This window comes from Plasmodium inui (genome assembly GCF_000524495.1).
Source record: "Plasmodium inui San Antonio 1 unplaced genomic scaffold supercont1.5, whole genome shotgun sequence".
In the NCBI taxonomy this organism is placed as follows: Eukaryota; Apicomplexa; class Aconoidasida; order Haemosporida; family Plasmodiidae; genus Plasmodium; species Plasmodium inui.
The window spans coordinates 974,707-995,731 of NW_008481839.1; the positions used below are offsets into that span (position 1 = coordinate 974,707).

General features: G+C 46.3%; 6 protein-coding genes across 6 annotated transcripts; 5 read left to right on the top strand and 1 right to left on the bottom strand.

Annotated features, from left to right (window-relative positions):
- Positions 1-1,763: 1,763 nt before the first annotated feature.
- Positions 1,764-8,092, top strand: C922_01681 (hypothetical protein; the record flags this gene model as incomplete). The annotated part of the gene is made up of 2 exons (XM_008817284.1): positions 1,764-3,947; positions 4,220-8,092. The coding sequence occupies 2 exons, from the start codon at positions 1,764-1,766 to the stop codon at positions 8,090-8,092; spliced, it is 6,057 nt and encodes a 2,018-aa protein (XP_008815506.1).
- A 1,508-nt stretch (positions 8,093-9,600) lies between these two features.
- C922_01682 (hypothetical protein) lies at positions 9,601-11,493 on the top strand (the record flags this gene model as incomplete). The annotated part of the gene is made up of 1 exon (XM_008817285.1): positions 9,601-11,493. The coding sequence occupies one exon, from the start codon at positions 9,601-9,603 to the stop codon at positions 11,491-11,493; it is 1,893 nt and encodes a 630-aa protein (XP_008815507.1).
- Positions 11,494-12,186: 693 nt separating this feature from the next.
- C922_01683 (hypothetical protein) lies at positions 12,187-13,302 on the top strand (the record flags this gene model as incomplete). The annotated part of the gene is made up of 6 exons (XM_008817286.1): positions 12,187-12,190; positions 12,316-12,366; positions 12,517-12,590; positions 12,751-12,816; positions 13,057-13,115; positions 13,236-13,302. The coding sequence occupies 6 exons, from the start codon at positions 12,187-12,189 to the stop codon at positions 13,300-13,302; spliced, it is 321 nt and encodes a 106-aa protein (XP_008815508.1).
- A 515-nt stretch (positions 13,303-13,817) lies between these two features.
- C922_01684 (alpha-tubulin N-acetyltransferase) lies at positions 13,818-15,689 on the top strand (the record flags this gene model as incomplete). Its single annotated transcript, XM_008817287.1, has 9 exons — positions 13,818-13,890; positions 14,023-14,072; positions 14,243-14,308; positions 14,440-14,478; positions 14,614-14,668; positions 14,878-14,993; positions 15,180-15,232; positions 15,424-15,496; positions 15,615-15,689. The coding sequence occupies 9 exons, from the start codon at positions 13,818-13,820 to the stop codon at positions 15,687-15,689; spliced, it is 600 nt and encodes a 199-aa protein (XP_008815509.1).
- Positions 15,690-16,255: 566 nt separating this feature from the next.
- C922_01685 (hypothetical protein) lies at positions 16,256-18,190 on the top strand (the record flags this gene model as incomplete). Its single annotated transcript, XM_008817288.1, has 9 exons — positions 16,256-16,324; positions 16,552-16,677; positions 16,804-16,855; positions 16,979-17,034; positions 17,216-17,269; positions 17,440-17,493; positions 17,602-17,683; positions 17,910-18,017; positions 18,129-18,190. The coding sequence occupies 9 exons, from the start codon at positions 16,256-16,258 to the stop codon at positions 18,188-18,190; spliced, it is 663 nt and encodes a 220-aa protein (XP_008815510.1).
- Positions 18,191-19,203: 1,013 nt separating this feature from the next.
- C922_01686 (hypothetical protein) lies at positions 19,204-20,352 on the bottom strand (the record flags this gene model as incomplete). The annotated part of the gene is made up of 1 exon (XM_008817289.1): positions 19,204-20,352. The coding sequence occupies one exon, from the start codon at positions 20,350-20,352 to the stop codon at positions 19,204-19,206; it is 1,149 nt and encodes a 382-aa protein (XP_008815511.1).
- Positions 20,353-21,025: the final 673 nt, after the last annotated feature.

Consider the following 21,025-nt stretch of genomic DNA (forward strand, 5'->3'; position numbering starts at 1 on the left):
TTTGGGGTATGTCACAGGGGGGAATGGGAGGCGGCTCCGCTGGGGGGTATGTCAGCGTGCTCTGAGAATTTTCCCAGTGGATGTACTCTGTAGAGGCGTCCCCGTAAGGGCTACTTCCTACATAGCATGCCTCCGCGCGGTTCCCAAACGCGCCAACAGAAAATGGTTCTTACAAGCCATAGCAACTACGCCCCTCCCGTCTAGTCTAATGCTGCACAGAGAAGAAGTTGCAATATTCTACTTGAGAAGGGGGGCGGGGCGCAGTTAACAGCGTCTCTCGGCATGGCTTCATCGGGGAGGAACCCTTGGACGGACAGGCAGGTAAGTTGGCAACACTGCTCCGCGGAAGTGCGCAGCCGATCGCGCAGTCAAGGGGGGAAATCCGCGGGCATATTAGGAGCAAAATGTGCGAACTGTTCCAAGTACATGAAATGGAAAAAATGGATATTTGCTGTCACGAGACAATCGAGTTTGTTTTCTCGCCCAGCTGCCCCAAATTATGCACACAAACGGGAGCAGAAGGAACGGGTAAGGACCTTATTCCCCTACTTGACAAAATTAAAAAAATGAACATGGATCGCCTTTTGCGATCATTCACTGTAGCGCCATTTTTAAGTTAACGTTTTGCCCGCATGGATTGTCCAAAAAAACTCGTTGAAGTGTGTTTTACAAATTGCCACTTTTTTTTTTTTCTTCTTCTTCCATTTGGAGTCTCGTCCCCATTGGAAAATCCTCTGCTGAGGTTTGGAAAATTGGGGAAACGAGTTACCCTTAGCTCGGCTGGGGTGTCCACGAATTGGATTTTTTCCCTGCTCGTTTGATTTTTATTGCATACCTGCTTTGTGCGATTTTGTTCCTTTTACCATTTCTGCCAATTGGGGAATTTTTCAAATCTGCATGCTTCGTGTGGCTATCTGAATGGATACCTGTTTTGTTTTTTTTTCTATTTTTTTCTATTTTTTTTTGTTTTTTTTTGTTTTTTTTTGTTTTTTTTGTTTTTTTTGTTTTTTTTGTTCGCGCTCATCCCTGCTTACTCCCGCACGTGTGTACGCCTCGTCCTGTAGATACATAACATTATGCAATCGGCCTGGAGGAAAATGCCGTTCTGCGGGAACAAACAACCTCGCCCGCTACTCTGTGAGCGCTGCGAACGACCACTTTAAGTGTAGCATTTCCAAATAAGAGTTCAAATGAAGAAGTTAAAAAGGTGAAAAATGTTGCAAAAAGACACAAACAGTGCTGCAACACGAAGCGAAATAAGCTAACACCGCTCTTTTGTTTATTCACATTTTTCTTGCCGCATTTTGTTTCCTTACCAACTTTGTCCCGAAAGTGGCATACATGCATGGCATGTTCCCTTTTCATTTGTCTAGTCCCTTCTAAGGACAACCTTTTTGTTTAAATCACAAACTTCTTTTGCTCTTCCCACACGGATGTTTTCTCAGTGTATAGCTGGTGCACAGTACTACCTCATATTGGCGGAAATTTCCAAATGGGTGTATAAACGTGTGCACGTAAGTATATGCTGTCTGGGATAACCCCCGCTTTTTTTTTTTCTTCTTTTTTTGTACTCTTGCCTCGCACAGACGCTTGTGTGAAGAGGCATAAACGGGCGCAAAGCAACCCAACAGGCATAGACACGCAAAAAAAAAGGGAAAAAATAAAAGGAAAAAGCCCCTCCACACAGATACACACGTTAGCGTATTCTGTATACACTACTGCCTGCTGCGCACCTGACTAAGGAGAACCCAATACTCGGAAAAATGAATACAGACTTAACAACCAGGGAAGCCAAAACTGCTGAGGAAAAGTCCCCTCTTGGTAGACTGACCTTTTCCGAGCTGGCCCAACTTTCCGATTATCTAAAACCAGATAGAAGTAACGAAATCTCCTTGTTAGAAGGCAAACCCCAGTTGCCTGCGCAAGACGAAAATTATATGAACAAGTCAGTAAAGGAAAATTTTTTTTTGGAAAATTATGAACTAGCTAGCCAAAATGCACCAAATAGCGAAAAAAAAAAAAATAAAACCGTGTGCAGTGATAAAAGTTCTATAGTGGATAGCTGCTTAGAACAAGCAGATCAAAGTTACAGCCCTTTTAGGAATAAACTCATTGATGAAGAAGAGAATAACCATTTGAAGCCTGCAAAGTGGTACGTGTCGGACGGACATGACTCCATCCAAGGGAAAGAAAATTTACCAAACGGTGAGTCACACGTGAACAGTCCGCTGATAGGAGAACAAAATGTGATGGCGCAAAACGATCAACATGCGAATAATAACCTCTCAAGCAATTCCACGCGCATAGACAGTTCCGATGTTTTTTTCCCAACAAAGGAGAATGGGAATATTGTCAAGAAGGAATGCGCCTCATATTCGCAGAGCATAAGTAACAGCCGAAAGTGTGAATGCAATGAGAATGGTAAAACGGGCCAATGGGGAAGCGGCAACGACGGGCCAAAGGCGGACGTCCCGCTTGGGCGGAGGATAAGCGGATTAAGTCTTTCGGGAGGAAGTGCATTGGGGGAGAGGGGCGAAGAGGTGGGAGAAGAAGAAGTCGATGGTGACGACATAGATGGTGACGACGTCCGCGGTGATGAAGAAGGAGAACAGGAGGAGGACAAGGAAGAGAAACAAGCGGAACGTGAAAAAAGCGGGAATGATCAAATTGAGGCGGATCAGCGTGAAGATGATCAAAGCGGTGACGAAGGAGGCGGAGACGAAGGAAGCGATGATGAACGAAGCGGTGACGAACAAAGCAATGGAGACGAACGCGATGAAGACCAACGTGATGAAGATCAACGTAAGGACGAAGAAGCAGACATATCCATCGATCCCACAACCACAAAGGAAAAGCGGCCTAGTCAAGGAAGCAGACGCAAGAACCACCGCGCTGTCTACACAAGAAGGGAGGAACAAACTGCAATAGAGAAAAAAGGCTTGTCCATGGAAAAGACGAACAAGTATAAAGACAATTTGAATTTATTTAATGAAGTTTTAAAGCACAAAAGTGAGTTAAGCTATTTTCATCAAAAGATGATGGAGGATGAGCAGGGTAAGCGGCTGGGTGAGAAGGAGGGTCAGAAGAAGCAGCAGGATGACCGGAAGGAGAATCATCGCGTAAGAGGAGACGTACAGGTGAATAACGATTACCACTATCACGAACGCATGAGGAGTAGCAATGTAGTCAAATTAGGACAAAACCGAAATGTGCATCTGTGGAATAGTAGTTGTCCTAATGGTGGATCCTTTTCAGGCAAGTATGATGTGGCGCAGCTGGGCGTGAGGTATAATAATAGCACGTATAGTGCGATTGATGTGGGTAAAAATTCCTCTTTTGCGGGAGATACCCCCGCAAGCGAAAGCAATGAGGGGAACGGAGACGACATGAATGACACCGTCGGTTCGATCAAATCGGTGGAATTGAGCGGATCGCCAGATTCGCGTGATGGCAGTACCGACAGTTACCTAAGCACCTGCAGCCGCGACCACCTCCTCCAAAAAGGGACCAAAATAAGCGAATTCAACGGAGCGCAAAAGGGAGGCAAAGAAAACAAATCATTACAGAATAAGGCAAACCCGAACTTGTATAGCTATCTAATCCGAGAAAATAAAAAGACACAAGTAGAAAAAGTAGAAATGAAAATAAATGTAACGTTTAAAAATATATACTTCGTAAAATATAAGTACGTCAAATGTGTGGTGACTAACAATTCGGGTGTGATTGTCCACTCATTCATTTTTTGCAAAAACGGCACAGATTTGGATACACAGAATCGGCTTTTTAAAATGTATAATAAGGACAAAGAGAGCTTCGACATGCTGCGTTGTGATGAAGTGCAGATTCTCCTGGAGGAGCTGAAAAAAGGAGCGCAATCAGATGTCACCTTTGAACTCGTGTTCGATGCGCAGGTGGTTAATGGGAGGGTCGAAATATCTTCATCGACGGTGAGAAAGACACACACATGCTCCTTTTGCGTAATCGTCCATTTTATGTTTTTCTATGATTGTCCTTCCTGTTCGTGCCTATATTTTTGAAATGTTCCTCCTTTGGGGCAGTCGCTTCTCCGCATCTCCGCTTCGTCTGCTTAAGTGTGACGGAGGGGCGGCACATGTGTAAGGCATACGTGTGTAGTAGATTCCCCGTGCTGTCCTCATATGAGGTTATCGCCTCTGTACATGCGCACCTTCCTCATACGCAGCTTCCTTCTCCGCGCCAGTTTTACAGGCTAAGTTTCTACGGCGTCCAGGAGGTGCCCCAGAAGGGGGCGCATACAGATGTGAAGGGGACGAAGAGCACAGAGACGAGTGCAAATCTGGCTAAAGAAAAAATGAGTACGGCCGCTAGGAGAATCAGCGGGACGGTCGCGAACGTTGGGGCTGCTAAGGGGAAGAATCTTAGCAGGAAGGTTGCTCACGGGAAGGCAGCCAAGGAGAAGCTTGCCAATGAGCCCCTCAAAGGAGCAACGGACAAATCAGCCAAAAGCATGGGCAAGAACATCGCCAAGCCCGTCACGAAACCGAAGCAGGAAAAAGAAAAGAACTCCTACATAGGATTCACCATATTACACCTTAAGTACCTCTTCCAGATGCAGGAGAAAGGATCCATGCATCTGAACATCTCGAATAATAACAATGAGGAATTCGATTTTGCGAAGAAGTATAGCAAGGAGGAGGAGGAGGAGAAGAAGAAGGGGACGAAGCAGTATGCACACCACTTGGATGGAGAAGCAGCTGAAGAAATGTACTCAAATAATCTCAGCTATGTAGACAGAATAGGGATGCTTTTTAAAATATTATTCGGCCATAGTCTGAACATCTCCTCTCAGAAGATTTTCTTGGAATATCGATTCGCTTCAAATGATGTGAGGGAATGGGATCATTATGAGGGCGACTCCTCTAACAGACACACCGATTTTAAAAGCGCACTGGAAATGGTGCAAAGGGGTAGCGTGTCAAACGATTTAGAAACGAAAAAGAGAGTAGAAGAATGCATGAAGAGTTATCTCAAAAATCGTTCCCAGTATATTTACGACGAAATTACCATTTCGCTACTTGGCTTGCCAGAGAGAAACGGAGAACATAGGGATGAGAGGAGGTACTGTAGGAACGACGAGAAGAGTAAATGTACCTATGGAACACCCCCTCTTTGTAACTCCCCAACCGAGGAAACCATTCAGGGTTCTTTCTCCAAAGGTGGGAATGGTCCTTACATAGTGCGTAGCGTTGCTAGTAGGGAGGGAATCCCATACAGAGAGGGAAGTAAACTCTCCATCGGGGGATGGGACCAACATGAAGAAGAGATAAGACTAAGACGCTCTATCGATCGAATTTCAGAGGCATGTCTTCCCGACTCGTGCGAAACATCACAGAGGTTAAAACCTCATCTGGTGAATCTATTGAAATGGCTAGAAAGAAAGAATGAGAGAAACAAAAGGATGGAAACGTTGGAACATATCATACGTAAGTACACCACCGGATTCAATGACTACCTGGACTTCGTAGAACTCAGCAATATCAATAAGGCATACAAAGTCTATGAAGAGAACAAGAAGCTAAAGGAGTACATAAAAAACTGCAACGGTTTTTTTATCGACACGCTGATGAGGAATCATCAGGAGATAAAAAAATTGAAGCACAGCAATAAGACTGTTAATATATTGTACAATAAGGAAAGAATGAGCAACTTAGCGAGGGGGGGAAACAAGGGGGACTCCTCCGTGGTGGGTGTCCATTCGGATGAGATGGGCGAGCTCGGTGCGATGGGCGAGGTAGATCCGTTAGGCACGATAAACATGCTGGAGCAGCGAAATGACATCTTTGGCAGCATGATAAGTAGGCGATCTATTCCGAATTTGTCCGTCTCTGCCAGCACAGGCAGGAAAGGCAAGAGGGGATGTTCCCCCGTTTGTTCAGACATGACGAGGCAGGATAGTCAAAGAGGGAATTATCATCCCGGTAGAAAATTAGAACCGCTTTTTTCGAAAAGAAACTGCGCCACACCCACGACCGATGGAAGTCGTGAAAGGAAGCGGACTGATCTTCTACCTCGTAAGTCGGATTGGCCGAAGAAGGGGGGCCCGCTGCTACAGGACGTACCAGGAAGGAACACGTACAGTAAGTCATCCCCACAATTCAGCTCATTCGGTGCGTTTTATTCTGGCAACAGTGGGGTGGTTCGAAGCGGTAGAAGCACCCGAAGCGGCGGAAGCGGCGGCGCCTGCGAGCACACCTGTTCGCATTCGTGTCACCTCGAAAGGGGGAAGTCGCGCGGTGGGCGAGCTGCTTCACCAGGAAGTGGCGCCCAAACGGAGCGAAATGGTCCAAACGATAGAAGAGGTCGAAGCGATGGAAGAGATCGAAGCGATCGGAATGGTCCAAATGATCGGAATGGTCCAAATGATCGGAATGGTCCAAATGATCGGAATGGTCCAAATGATCGGAATGGTCCCAATGATCGGAATGGTCCAAATGATCGGAATGGTCCAAATGATCGGAATGATCCAAATGGTCCAATCGATCTAAATGGTCTCAACAATCGAAGCCGCCTGCTGAAGCTCTACTCGAACCCGGTCGGCAGAGCCCTCCTCGCGCGCGCGCCTAAGAAGAAGGAACATAGTGATGCCACCACGAGCAGTCTTGTGAGGAGCTCGAAAGAGACATATCTGCATGCAAATGATAAATGGAGCGCGTGGAGACGTCCAGCTTTTGGGGGGAAAGGTGCACAGGGTAGTAGGAATAGCCATGCGGGGCTAAACGCTCCGTTTGGCTGTGCACAGTCGACTAATCATGAAATAAAGCCAAGACAACCTCTTAGTGCGTTAAACAAGAAAACTGGCACGACTATATGCAACGGAGAATCGATCCATGCTGGTGGCACTGCGAGGAGAAGCCAAAAGGAGAAGTGCCAGTTGGATAAGAGGGGAGTCACCACGAAAGGGACTCGCCACGATGAGGTAAACGACGCTGAGACTGACAACGCTGAGACTGACAACGCTGAGGCAAACCATGCTGGGAACTCCCTCAAGGCGGAATGCCACCCATCGGAAGCGCGCCCCCATTTGTACAGTGAACGATGCCAAGGGGAGGTATCCTCTAAAAGTTGCATAAACGGAAGGGGTTCAAGAGACACCCCTGACGGCGGTGGTAACCAGAGTGCAAGTAACCCTAGGGAGAATCTCCTCAGCAAGACAAAAAACAACTACGACACGAGCGAAGTGTTAAAGAAGGAATACTTCCATAATGAGCAGATGGTCTTAAAGAAGAAGGGGCAGACCTTACCCAATTATTGGGTCAATCTGAGAAGCGGAAAAGGGAAAGGAAAGACAAACGTAGACGAGCGAACGAATAGCAATTCGGGGGGGGGCGAGTTTGGTGAGTCGAAGATGACACATGCAGGGGAGCGTCAAAACGGAGATGTCACAAATTTGAGAGGTGGTAATTCGGGGGCCATTACGGGAAGGAGTACTACTACACGCCTGGGTTCAAATTCCCATAACGTGCATGGAGGGAGAAAAGTAACAGACACGGTACTGCTACTCGGAGCAGCAAACAAAGCAGATCACATGGACAACGTAGATTACAAAAAAAGATACATCGAAAAGGTTATCTCCACGTATGATGATTATATTCCGATGAAGGGGGATCAACGTAGTCAGGGCAGAAAGATATGCACGATTAGTGGTTCATCCGAAAAGGTGGAGTCACCTGGGGGAGACATAAGCGGTGTCACTAACAAGGAAGGGGTGTGTACCCTGAAGAAGAGTCGCCGAAATGATAATGCTATTAAGTCCATAAAAGAAATCATCGACAATAACTTAACGCGAAGAATTAACTTCGATCAGAACAGTATGGAAAAAAAGGCGCTCCTCAGAAATATGCACAACAGTAAGGTAACCTCCAGTGTGTCCCTTGAGGGGGGAAAGGCGGCTGGACGGGAGAGCCATCCGAAGGCTGTCCTGGGGGGAGAAAAACGACGCTCCGCCAACACCAAGGATGCCTACATCCTTGACATTATAAATAAAAATTTGAATAAGTCCTTCAACCAGTTGGACAGGATAAAGAAGAAGATGAGTGAGCATCTCGTCGTGTAGGCGGTGCGAAGCGGGTTAACGGTATGCTTCGTCCGCCCGGTTACTTCTGCTCCGTCTGCCCGGTTACTTCTGCTCCGTCTGCCCGGTTACTTCTGCTGCGTTACTGCCGCTTCGTTACTAGTGCGCCTATTCTACTATTGCTATTGTTTCTGCACTTATTTTTCCATTTTTTGTTCTTGGCCCCCTTTTTCATTCCGCCGTGCCTTCGGCTTCGGCATTTTACACTTCTCACAAAGTGTCTTGTGGCGTGTACGTATGTTGACTTCGACCAACGTTTGTGGCCTACGGAGGGGCGTCGCGGCGGGGATGTGGAGAAGGGGAAGAAAGAGTGCGGTCAGTCGTATGGTCAGTCGTACGCTCAGTCGTACGGTCAGTCGTACGCTCAGTCCTACGCCGTGGGGGATGTTGCACATGTAACGTGGTGTGATGCCAGTTGGGTCACTCAATTGACAGAGCCCCGCTCCCGCCGACTTTCCCCAGGGGAAGGATCCTTTTCCCTACCAATTAGTCAATCCCCCTGCGAGGTTATGCATCTTCTTTGTGGAAGCCCCATCAGGGTGATATTAACGTATACTTTCTCCAGGAGAAGAAAAAAATAAAATAATCAAATAATCAAACAATCCCGATAAGGAAATTTTTATATCCTATTGAAAAGGAAAAAAAAAAGAAAAAAAAGGAAAAAAACAAATATGCCTATTATGCATACGTGAATGTATACCTGCTGTTCTTTCGTTAGAGCTGACGGTGCCACATTGGTGAAACAGTATTTCGCGACATTGCCAAGTCGGATTGGAGGTTTTTTTTTCTTTTTTCTTTCTCTTTTTTTCGCTTTTTTTTTTTTCTTTTTTTTTAACTTGGAACCCCCAGCGCTCAATCGTGCAAGGCGCCAATGAGGAGAAGCGCAAAAATTGGAGAAGAAGCCGAAGAGGTGACATCTCAGAGCAACTGTAAAGAGGTGATATCTCAGAACAGCTGCGTATGGCTGGGGTGCATGGCGGCCGATTGAGAGAGGGGATACATCGTTCCTTTGAGAGAACACAAATTGCAAGAGGACAGGGGATCCCTCGCTCAATTGCAAGCGCAGCGTGTATGTTTACATATGTGTTTATCTGACTACAGTAGTGCCGTTGAGGGGGTATGTGAGGGCGTCCTTTTTTGGACCACTCTGCGTTTTGAACCCGCTTCTCAGGCAAAGGACGATTTTGAAGAAGTCTCAGGAGAGGAGTACCCCCAATTTGAGCTTCTCCAACGCGTGAAGGAGAGAGAGCCACTAAGGGAGGGGCACGCAGAAGACACCCTCCTGTGACCTGCCCACTTTGACTTAGCAAAGTGTAGAAGGCTTCTCCTCTTGGGACCGCTTAGAAATTTGGGTTGTCCCCGATCCATAGCTGCGCTGCGGCTGGAAGAGTGCAGAAGGGGGTGTTAAGTCATTGACACCGTTTTCTTGTCTACCTGGTGGCCGCTAACCCCGCTATCGCCGCTAACACCGCTAACACCGCTGCCCCACCATGGCGCAGTTCCTGATGGAGCAGATCCGCTACATGCACGAGGAGATCGAGATGATGGAGAAGGCAATCGCCGATCTGATTGAAGAGAAGGTGCAGAAGAATAAGAAGAGGAGCATCCGTTATGACTACTCCATCAGTTACCTAGTGGAGAAGATACAGACAAAGTCGAGGTTGCTGCTTCAGTACTACAGGGATGAGGACAATTTGAAGAAGGAGGAGATGCAGTTCATTTCGGGGAAGATGGTGAAAGGTGACAAAGCGGGAAAGGGCCAAGAGGAAGAGGAGGAGAAAGACGAAGCGGAAGAGGACGGGAAAGACGACGAGGAAGAAGATGACTCACACGAACGGAACAACCTGTGGCAAAATTACTACGAACGGGTTAAGTACATCCGAGATTATCACAAAAAAACCAACATAAAAAAAACCGAAATTAGAAACTACAAGGCATACAAATATGAAGCACTGAAGAATAACAGCCTCAAGGAGAGCTTCTCCCCGGTGGAGAGAAAAGGAAAATACGTAGACATGCACAGATTCTACGACCATTTTGTAAACATAAAGAAGGTGAAAAATTTTAGGGTTAGTGTATATCGGAAAAAGGAGTTAGCAAGTCAAAAGAAACGAAACAGTGCAGAGAAGGAGACGGAGAAGGGAAAAAAGAGTTACCCCTCTAAGGGGGGAAAATCCAACGAAGGAGAATTCAAAGAAATGGACTTAGTAACATACCTTCACAATTTCACCCGCTTCTATTACATCCCAAGGTACTGCAAATATCGAAATGAAGAATATAAAAAATACGTGGAGAGTCTATTAGCCTATCTGATGAACTTCTTCTCCAAAGTGAATGTCCTGGTGGATTGCCAGAAAATGCACACACAATATGAGAAGAATTTTGAAACAAAATTTAAAGAGAAAGAGATTAAGGAATGGGAAAAATACACTTACGATTTGGACCTCTACTGTAATGTTAATGACAAACTGTACGCATCGGAGGGGACATTCAATTCGTACAAGAATAGCAAACACTACGATGAGGACTTAAAGAAGTATATGCAGAAAGAGTACAGCGTGGAGCAGCTAGAAGATTTTAAGAGGCAGATCGAACGGGACGACAAAGAGCTAGCCAAATGTGAATACCTCATCGACCTATATAAAAATGTTTTAAATAAAATCTTCCAGAAGACCATTCAGAAGATACAGAGGAAGCAGGCTTTCAGTGTGGACGAACTACAAAAAAGAAAAAAAGCGGAGAAAAGGAATGATCACCTCTTAACTTTACGTGATCGTGGTGGCTCCCACAGCAATGAACAATATGATGAGGGGAATGACTTTCCCCATCTGTACAATTCGCACACCTTTGACCCCTCCTCCGAGGATGATGATGAATCCACAGATTCGTCCGACGGGGGTAGTCTAACCGGTGATGGGAAGAAAAAAAAAAAAGGAAAAGGAGCTGGCGGAGCGGACGAAGCGGACGAAGCAGACACGGAAGACGAAGATGAGGATGAAAAACCTATTTATAACCCCTTGAATCTACCCCTAGGACATGATAATAAGCCCATACCTTACTGGCTTTACAAATTGCACGGGCTGTCAAAGGAGTATACATGCGAAATCTGCGGCAATTACTCCTACTTTGGCAGGGCCCAGTTTGAGAAACACTTCTACGAGTGGAGGCACTCCTTCGGCATGAAGTGCCTGAACATCCCAAACACGCTGCACTTTAAGGAGATCACCAAGATTGACGACGCGCTAAACCTGTATGAGCGGCTGAAGAAGCAGACCCAGATGAACGTCTTCAAGCCGGACCAGGAGGTCGAGTGCGAAGACTCCAAGGGGAACGTCATGAATATGAAGGCCTACGACGATTTGAAGCGCCAAGGGCTGCTCTAGCGGGGGGAGGTGGCGATCATTTGTGCTCACATTTGCACAGCGTTGCCTTCTTTTTTCTCTGCGCATATAAGCAGCTAGCGCAAGAGGCACCATTTTTTTTTTTTTGGACAAAGTATAATCCTACATTGGAGAAGGCGAACTGTTTATTTCCGCCCTCCTCTTAGCGATAAGGAACCCCGTTTGACGTTAACTTCGTTTTGTTAACTTCGTTGTGTTAACTTCGTTGTGTTAACTCTGTTGCGTTAATTTTGTGTGCACACTGGCGATGACGCGTCTTCCTCCGTACGTACATTTGAGGGGGGGTGTCTGTGTGTGCTAACCACGTTTGAGCATCCCTCCGGTTGAAGCGGCGACTCGATGTTGTCCCTGTGTAGAAGTGTGCGGCGGGTCAACATTCGTCGGTTAATCGGTCCTCGCTGGGGGGGGTCCCCCACTGGGAGTGACGCCACCCTCCATAGATGTTTACTTCACCCATTTCTGCGGGTATATGAAGTTACTTCCAAAAACGCCAAACTTTACCTGAACAGGTCATACTTTTTTTTTCCACATGAAATGTTTGTCCCTTTAAGGATACACTTTTTCAAGGGGGTTAAAACTCAGCCGTCCTAAGCAGCTGGCTAGCGGTGGGAGTCCCACCTACCGCCCACCGCCTTCTTTTGTTGACACTTTCCTCGAGGGTTCCTCTGCGGAAAAATGGGTAGACTCTCCAGGGTGTCCAACGTGGCCAACGAGGCTATGGCTACCCTCTCCAAGCTGATCGCGTTTGTTTCCTTCGCTCACTTAGGAGAAGACCTTCCTTGCCTTTTTTGCACCCCTTTACAGCCGACCACACGAAACTGAAACTACTGAAGATAAAAAGTTCCATCGCGATAGGTACGACAGCGCGCAGTTGTGTAGAGGGGTTTATCATTTTTTTTTTCTGTTTTTTTCTCTCTTTTTTTCCCTTTCTTTCTTGTTTTCACCTTCCTGAATGCATCACCGCTGCCTTCTCACATTTCCCTTTTGTCCAATTTCTTCCCAAAGATGAAAGGAACTCCCCCGTTGTGATCGACAGAGAGGGGATGGAAAAGAAGTTGAAATCAACAGAACGGAAAAGGGTACTCCCCGGGGGGATCGTTGTCCCCGTAATGCGGACTTGACTGCTCCCCCTTGGGGGGGGGCGGGATCCTCCATGAAGTGACTATTTTGTTTTCTCTCCTCTGGTGGATCCTCCACACACTGATCATCCGGTGGTGCCGTTTCCATTTGCCTCGACAGAAGAGATACAAACCACGGGTTAAGTGGGACAAGGGGGAGACTGAGCGCCTCATCGACGGGATAAACGTAGGAGGCGGGATGAGCGGCGGGATGAGCGGCGGGATGAGCGGCGGGAGGAGCGGCAGGAGGAGCAGCGGAATGAACTTCCGATCAACATGACGAAGCGGCAGGGGCCGCACTTTAAACCATCGCAGCGGCTTCTCCCGCCGAAAACGTGTATATGGGCTTTTAGACGCACACAGACGTTTTTCTGTGTGCACACGTTGACACGACGATGCTTTCAACTTTTCTCCCCTGCCCCGATAGGAGTACGGATTGTCCAACTGGCGACAAATTATGGAGGCCTATTCATTTTCGGAGAGCAGGTTCTTGCAAAGGAGAGTGATATGGAGTGGGCCCAACGATGAACAGCGCTTTCTCCATCCCAGGCAGAGATGCCTCCGTGGCATCCGATTCTTTCCCCCTCGCCTGCAACCTTTCAACAGAACCAACGTGAGCTTAAAAGATAAATACAGGAACTTCAAGAAGGTGTTTATCATAGAGAAGAACTGACTCGATGATGGAAAAGTAATCATCTTCACAAATCTGACAGAGCAGTGAGGTTACACCTTTATATGTCTGCGTTGATACCTCCGACCCCCACACACAGCGATCTGTATTTTGTCTTCCCACACATGTCCTGTGAACCGTGTTAGTTATTTCTGTACATATCCACGTGCGTGTAAATATTACGCGGAATGGAGGTCGTCACTTGTTGGGCACTACTGCCGACTGTCACGTCTGCATTTGTGCGAAACGGAAAAAGGAGAGAACAAAAAAAGATCATATAGTTGCACGAGAGTTGCATAACTGATGGTGCTATTCTTTTTCCCTCGTGGTGGCAAACTGAGGGGAAATTTTCCCCTTTTGTGTGTTGCTAGGGGTTTTTTTTTTTTCTCTTTTTTTTTTTTTTTTTTTCGTCTACCTTTGCACGTTCTCTTTTTTATTTTTCCAAACGCAAAGTACAAAAGTGAGCCACGTGCTTAACCGACTAGCGAACCACAGAAATGATTACCCCCTCGGAAAAAATGCACAACCTGGAGATAAAGAGACACTCAAGGGGTGATCTGCTTCTCCTGAGGAGCTCCGACCTCCATTCTTGTACAGCAGGAAAATGTCTTTCGCGAGATCGCATCGTTTTGTGCCGCTTTATATTCCTTTCCTCATTTTGCTTTCCGCATTTTGCTTTTTTCACTTTGCTTTTTTCACTTTGCTTTATTTTTTTTTCCCCAGTTCGGAAGATCCAAAGGGATGTAGACGATATGGGCCTCCTGTCTAGCGCGGTAGGGAGCAGCTACGGTTAAGAAGGGACTTTTTCCAGAGCGACTCCTCCCAAAGCGCCTTCTCCAGAAGCTTCGCAAAACAGTGCAAGTCGCTTCGGGGGAGAGGCCACCCCATTTGCGTCATCCCCGAATATTTATGTTCCCCTCATTTTTGTGCACCTCCCTTTAAGGAGCAGCACCTGTCGGGCATTTTAACAACATTAGACAGCGTCACGGATCAGGACAACACTCTATACGTAACTGCAAATATGTGTATCACTTGAGTGTCTCTTTTTGTATCTCCAATTTAGTGAGCCTTAACAGGAGGGAGATTACTCAAGGGATACTATCCTGCCAAACATGTCCTGCTCGTTTTTTTCCCCATCAGTGTTTAACACAACAAGGTGAACTAATCGGGATGTTAAAGGTGGGGAAAAAATGGTTTAATGATGATTTTTTTTTTTTCTTTATTTTTTTTTTCTTTTTTCTCCCCCCTTTCACCGCTAAACCAGTTCAATGATAGATGCACCTCTCCCACATTTCGCCTCTATTTCTTCATCAGATTGGTACAAAACGGCTGTACTTATATAACGGGAAAGACTTACACTGCGGGAGCTGTACGTGTTTATTGGGTAACAACGTAAAGGAGAGTTCAGAGTGGCGACTTGAGGGAACACACGTTCTGTTGGTGACACCCCGCCGGTTGCAGTGGTGGCAATGATGGCTGTAGTCGTAGTGGTCGCGGTGGTGGCAAAGGTGTATGTCCACACGTTACCTACCCATCTGCTTCGATATCTGTTCTACCCTCCCTTTCCTCCTGATGTAGATTTTTACATACAGAGAGACTTCCGGAAGAGGGGCCTTGGGCTTGTTAGTACGACCCCCACCCATGTGGAAAGAAAAGAAATGAACGTGGAAAAGGGGGTGAATGTGTTAATAGCGGTGGATGGGTTAATAAGGGCTGATGTGCTAATAACTCCTGATGTGTTAATAACCGCTGGTGTGTTCATAACGGCGAATGCACAGATGGGACAAGTGCCTCCCCCCTATGTGCACCTGCGCGGGAAGAGGCGTGCAGATGTCTGTCCATTTGGTGACCCCCCTTTCGCGCTGACTTCCATTTTATAGGAACTCTTTAACTTTATGCTGAGAGACAAGGCCATTTCCCCATCCAGATTATGGTAAGCATGAACGAGGGTGTTTTCTTCCCAGTTGTCCCACCCGACTGAGACTTTTCCGTCTTCCTTTTTCATGCCGGCAAGTGTATTCCGGAAGTCTTCCCTTGGATTTGCTCCTTATGTGCCTATACACATCGACGCATGAACAAAGTGTTTTTTTTTTTTTTTTTTTTTTTCTCCCCACGGGAACGCAGCTACGATAACCCATCCTACAAATTGCGGAGCTTCTTGAAGAAGCACTTCTCCCCGTGCGTGCTGATCAGGCAGGTTCGGATGTGGGCCCCGTTTTGTTTCTACAAGTGCATAGGCATGTAGGTGTATTTGCATATATCTGCAATTAGGCATATTTATATATATATGTTTTTTTTTCTTTTTTTCCGCGAAGCCGAACAATTTCGTCATCTTTGCGGAGTACTTTGGCGAACCGGAAGCCGCCCCCTTCCAGCATCAGCGTCGGTGAGGGTAATATTCGGCACTGTCCCTTTTGGAGACTGGGAATGGGGCGCACTAAAGGGAAATTCTCCTTGCCGCCCCTTGGACTGATCGCGTAGAGCAGCCCGTTCCGACCATTCCGCTCTAACAAAAGACTTTATCCAGAACTCTCCTTTGTGGGAAAAAAAAAAAAAAAAAACGCAAGACAGATAGACATCCCTTTTGGGCGAAGCGAGAACTCACATTTTGGTTATCCACCTGGTCTACATTCTTAGCTGTCGCATAACCGGAGCAGTTATTTAAATTTCCCTCCTCTTTACATTTGACTGGAATGCATGTCGTGTATTTCGTTCGTCCGTTCGTTCGTTCCTTCCTTTTTTTTTTTTTTTTTCCTCCTTGGGAAGCGTCTTTTCTCATGTTCTTATCCGTGCTAGCCATTTGTGCTCCTTTGCCCCATGGACATGCGGGGGAAACATGTAACCCTCGCTGAGCAGAGGTGACTTCCTCTCGTCAGTGCGTTTCCAGGTTGGCCCAACATTGGAGCACACCGTGCTGTAGCGAAATAATCGCGCCTAAGTTTGTGAAGACTGTAAGATGGGGCCAAAGGGGAAAAAGAATTCTGACTCGGCCAAGGCGGGAAATTTATCCGCACATGAGAAATTTGTGAGAAAAAAAAAAAATTATATATATATACACATATATACAAACGTGTAGAAGCATATACAAACATATGTAAAGACAAATGTGCACGTAGCCAATGTGCACGTAGCCAATGTGCATGCAGCCAATGTGCATGCAGCCAATGCGCAAAGCCCCAACCGCTGCGCCATGCAACGCACCTTTGGCCTCATTCTCGTCTAACGATCATTCTTTGGCCGCACCCAAAAAAGGACCAGCTAATCGATGAATACTACTCCGACTTGAAAGACGATCGCAAAAAAGAAGAATACCAGTCCAGGTGCACACGGGGGGATCACGTTTTTAAATCAGTGGAGAGGGACAAAGCTGACTACGCGGTTAAAAAAATGAAGACAACATCCAGTTCGTGGCAGACCGCCATCTGCTCGGTCCATGCGTAGGACACTTCAAAAATATCACCCGTGCGTATGCTGTTGACGCTACCCCCCCCCCCCTTTCAACAGAGACTGGATGAGAACGAGGAACCTCCACCTTTTACTGACTTGGTTCCAAATGGTATTCCGCCGTGGCTAACAGATGTGCGTTTGAAAGAGCCACTCCTGTGATCCTTTTTTTGTAAACTCTCGATCGCGTCGTTCTACTCATATTCACCACTTCCATGCACAACTTCCATCCGAGCAGAGTCGAAAATCGGCACCGTGAAGATCACCAACCCTTTGCCCAAAGTAGAGCGGGTAATATTTCTTCCCGGGTGGGGGGGCACCGATGGGCATGAAAAATGGGGCAACTGCAATCCCTTACAGGGAAAGACGCCACCCACAGGGCATGGCACCACCCATGTGGCAGTTATTCCCAGTTATGCAATATGGCCTCTAATCTACCCCTCGAGGAAATGAAACATTTCAACCCTTTCAGCGAGACCAACTGAAGGAGGGCTACATGCAGTGGCTGACGACGGAGAAACTGATGGTAAGGCTGGTTTGTTCGTTGCCCATTCGGGAGTAGAGCAGCATCACGCATTGTTAAGCGGCACCATGTGTCGTTCGTGGCACCACGTATCGTTTCGTAGCACCATGTATCGTTTCGCTGCATTGTCTAACTTCTCCCTTTGTTTTCCCCACGCCCCCCCGAAAAAAAAGAGACCAAATGAAAGAAGACTAGAATACGAACAGATGCAGGAGAAATACTTAGAAGTAATAAACAAACCCTCGAAAAAAAAAAAGAAAAAATTGCGTAAAGTACCATCCACTGTGTTGTAAAGTGTGTGAATGCATATCTCGCCATTCGCCTTCCCTTGTCAGACGTTAAAATTATCGGAAGATATAAAAAAGGATGTGAAGCTCGCGCGAGTTGTTAAGTCGCATTACCCTAGAGGAATAGTTGGTTATCTGAGCATTTCATTTGGATCATTTAATAGGCAGAAGGTGTCAGCACAAATGGGGGGAGAAATGACACAAGGGGTGCTGAACATCCTGAAATGGTCACACTGTTGATGGGCTTTGTGCTGATCAAAGATAACTACGCCATAGTGGGGAACGCAAAATAGAGTGCGGCAAAAATATAATGTAATATTTTTTTTTTTTTTTTTTTTTCTTTTTTGGGGGATAAGGCGTCGATTCCATATACAGTGAAAACACTGAGCTGTACAAGGACAAATATGAGGAGCTTAAAAGTAGGCAGGAAGTTCGGGCGAAGAAAATGAAAGCACGTGAAGAAGGTATCGGCTTAGTCTTTTCTTACACAAAATAGTTTACATAAAATATTTTACATAAAATCGAATTTCACCGCGTTCCCCCTTTGTTTATTTTTCGCCCCCCCTTTTGTTCAGCCCTGGAGCGGCAAAACAACAGGAATGGGAACTTCCTGACGTTCGAAGCAGACAATATGTGAAGCTCCCGCGAATTGGGCAGGGCAGAGCTGCTACGTTGAGGCTGCTTTGTGGCTGCTTTCTTACTAGCCCCCTTCTCTTTTTTTTTTTTTTTAAGGTAGCCAAACAGCGGTTTCGGCAAACTTTCGAGGTTTTTTACCTGAACAGTTCATGCACTTTTTTAAGCATTCCCAACTGTGTATGGAGAGCAGCAAAAACGCCTACGCCATTTCGGAAATTCTCCCGTAAAAAAAAAAAATTAATTCGATAAATTGCACACTTTACAATTTACGCAGATTTTTCTGTTTTGATTCGTAACGGTGTAGCCAAAAGGGAAATAAAAACGGTGTAAAAGTGAAAAAATTACGGCAAGGTGGAGGAGATAGACACAATATCAAAAAAAAGGAGTTAAAAAGAAAAAAAATAAAATATACGTACGTACACGCATATGCGTAGGTGGAAGGAGAAGTGGATGCGCTTTTCCACTTCGGTGAAGCTAAAAGGTGAGTTTTCTCCTGATCTACCTGCGCAGGGAATTGTGGACACGTCACAAAGTAATTAGCGCGTCCAGCGGCACGCTTCTTCATCTGTGTTATTCAGTTCCATAAAGATTTCAAAACGCAGTTTGACATCATCTTAAAGTGGCTTTCCCACGTAGCAAACTTCTCTCGCGAAAATGGATCCACTTTGCACATATCTTTGGGCCACCCATGCGATTGCCGTGCTTTGCCGCACGCTCCCTGTACAGATCGCTCAGCCGCAACCTAGCTGAGTGGGCTAGCCCCCCCATCAAAAGGGCAATCACAACGCGCAGCACCCCTCATGTCACAAACCTATTTTGTGGTGAAAAAAATTCTCTCCTCGGATGCCCCCGCAATTGGTTATTACTGTACAGGGTAAAACCTGGTTGTCAAGGGCAAGACAGAATTCGGAACGAATAGGCGTCACGTCCCTTTCGATTGATTGCGGGGAGTACTATGGACGACGCTGCTTATACCCGCATTGCTTATACCCGCATTGCTTATGCCCCCACTGGTTATGCCCCCGCTTGGTAAGCCCCTGTCTGGTATGGCCCCGTTTGGTATGGCCCCGAAGGGAACCCCCCCAAATGGTAGGCCCCCATCTGGTGAGGAATAACATGGTATGGATCCTTATCTTCGGGCAACCTATTGGCAGGGTAGGCGTTCATGCCGCCATTATAGAAAGCGTTAGAAGTTGCATTTCCGTAGGGGGCTTTATTCAAATGTGGACTCTCCGTCCCTGCGAAGGTAACGTTGTTTCCGTATAAGCCGCTGCTGTTGTTGTTGGGTAGTACCCACGCGGAGGTATACTGCCTTCTGTAGGTCTCGTCCAAGCTGTCATCAACAAAGGTGCCACCACTCAGTGGCTGATTAGTTCCCAACCCGTGTGCATTACCTTCTACACTTTTGACGCTGTAGTGAGTGTATGGAAGATGGTGAGGCGGGACTTCAAACGCTTTACTCTGTTGACTGGGCACTGCAGGAGGAGGAGACCTCTCATCCTTTTGTATAATCGGAATGGTCACATGTTTTAATATATAGCCTTCTATCACTTGTGTTTTCTTCGATGGGTCATCATTATCTTGCGTGTGGTTGTCCTTGTGGTTGTGCGTGTGCATCTGCGTGGGCGTAACAACTTCTTTGATTAACTTCCCACCAACGGGTATTACGGCGCCATGTCTCAAATCGTCATTTTTGTATTCCGCTGAATTTGTTTCATGCCCCGTTTGTGCCTGTGTTTGCGTTTGTGTCTTCTTTTCACTTGACTTTGACTTGGCCAACTTCATCCGCTTCTCCCTTTTGAGGTTATTTATGTGTAGGTAGTAAAATAGCAGGAAATTAACGGTGGCAAATAATCGGACAATTAAAAACAGTTTGCTAAACTCATCATCCACTACATGCCCAAAGGAGGAGTTCTTATATTCGTATATTTCCGCTAAAGATATGACGATCACTAGAAAGAAGGAGGTGTACATTAATCCGGCGGATGCCAAGGAGATGGACACTATAGTCGTGATTACCAGGACGAAGAGCATAACATAGTCCATTTTGGAGGAGAAGATAAAAATGATTTCAAAGCTGTACAATCCGAAGTAGAAGAAGTAACACATGTAGAAGAGCAAGCTAATTATGAAGCTCGAGCAGGCTGGTTTCGGGTTCTCCATTTTGTCGCGGGGGTGAAGGGGTGGTGTAATGGCTCGTCGCGATGTGCAGCTCGCGTCTGTGTACGCCCGCGCTTGTGTCCGCGGGGTTGGTTGTTCAAAACAATTGCACGGATCCCGCGGTTCGCGCGGTTGCTACTTGGCGAGTCACCTTCGTTGGGGGTGCAGCCTAATTGGTTGTAAATTAATCCGATTTGGTGTAGCTTAATTTTTTTTTCGAATGGTACTTTTTTATTTGTTCCTGTAAAGTGAAGTCGTTTTTTTAAGTGAAGTTTTTTTTTTGCACTTTTTTTTCCTCTCTTTTTAACTGTCTCTTGCTTCTCTTTCTCCCTTTTTTTGGCTCTTTTCTTTGCCCTATTTTTTTTCCTCTCTTTTTTTCCTTTTTTGCTTCTCTCCAGTCGTCCTCCCTCACGAGCAGTTTTAACCCCACGGTTGGCACAACATCCAGGCGGTTTTTGCGCCGTTCCGCAAAAGTGAGCAGGCGGAGAGAACAAACGCGCGAAAAAGTTAAGAAGTGGACAAAGGGAAAAAATGGGGAAGCAACAAAAAAGCGAATTGAACCAAATAAATACAAATAAAAGCAAGCTGGAACGAAATGGAACAAGCTGGAACGAAATGGAACAAGCTGGAACGAAATGGAACAAGCTGGAACGAAATGGAACAAGCTGGAACGAAA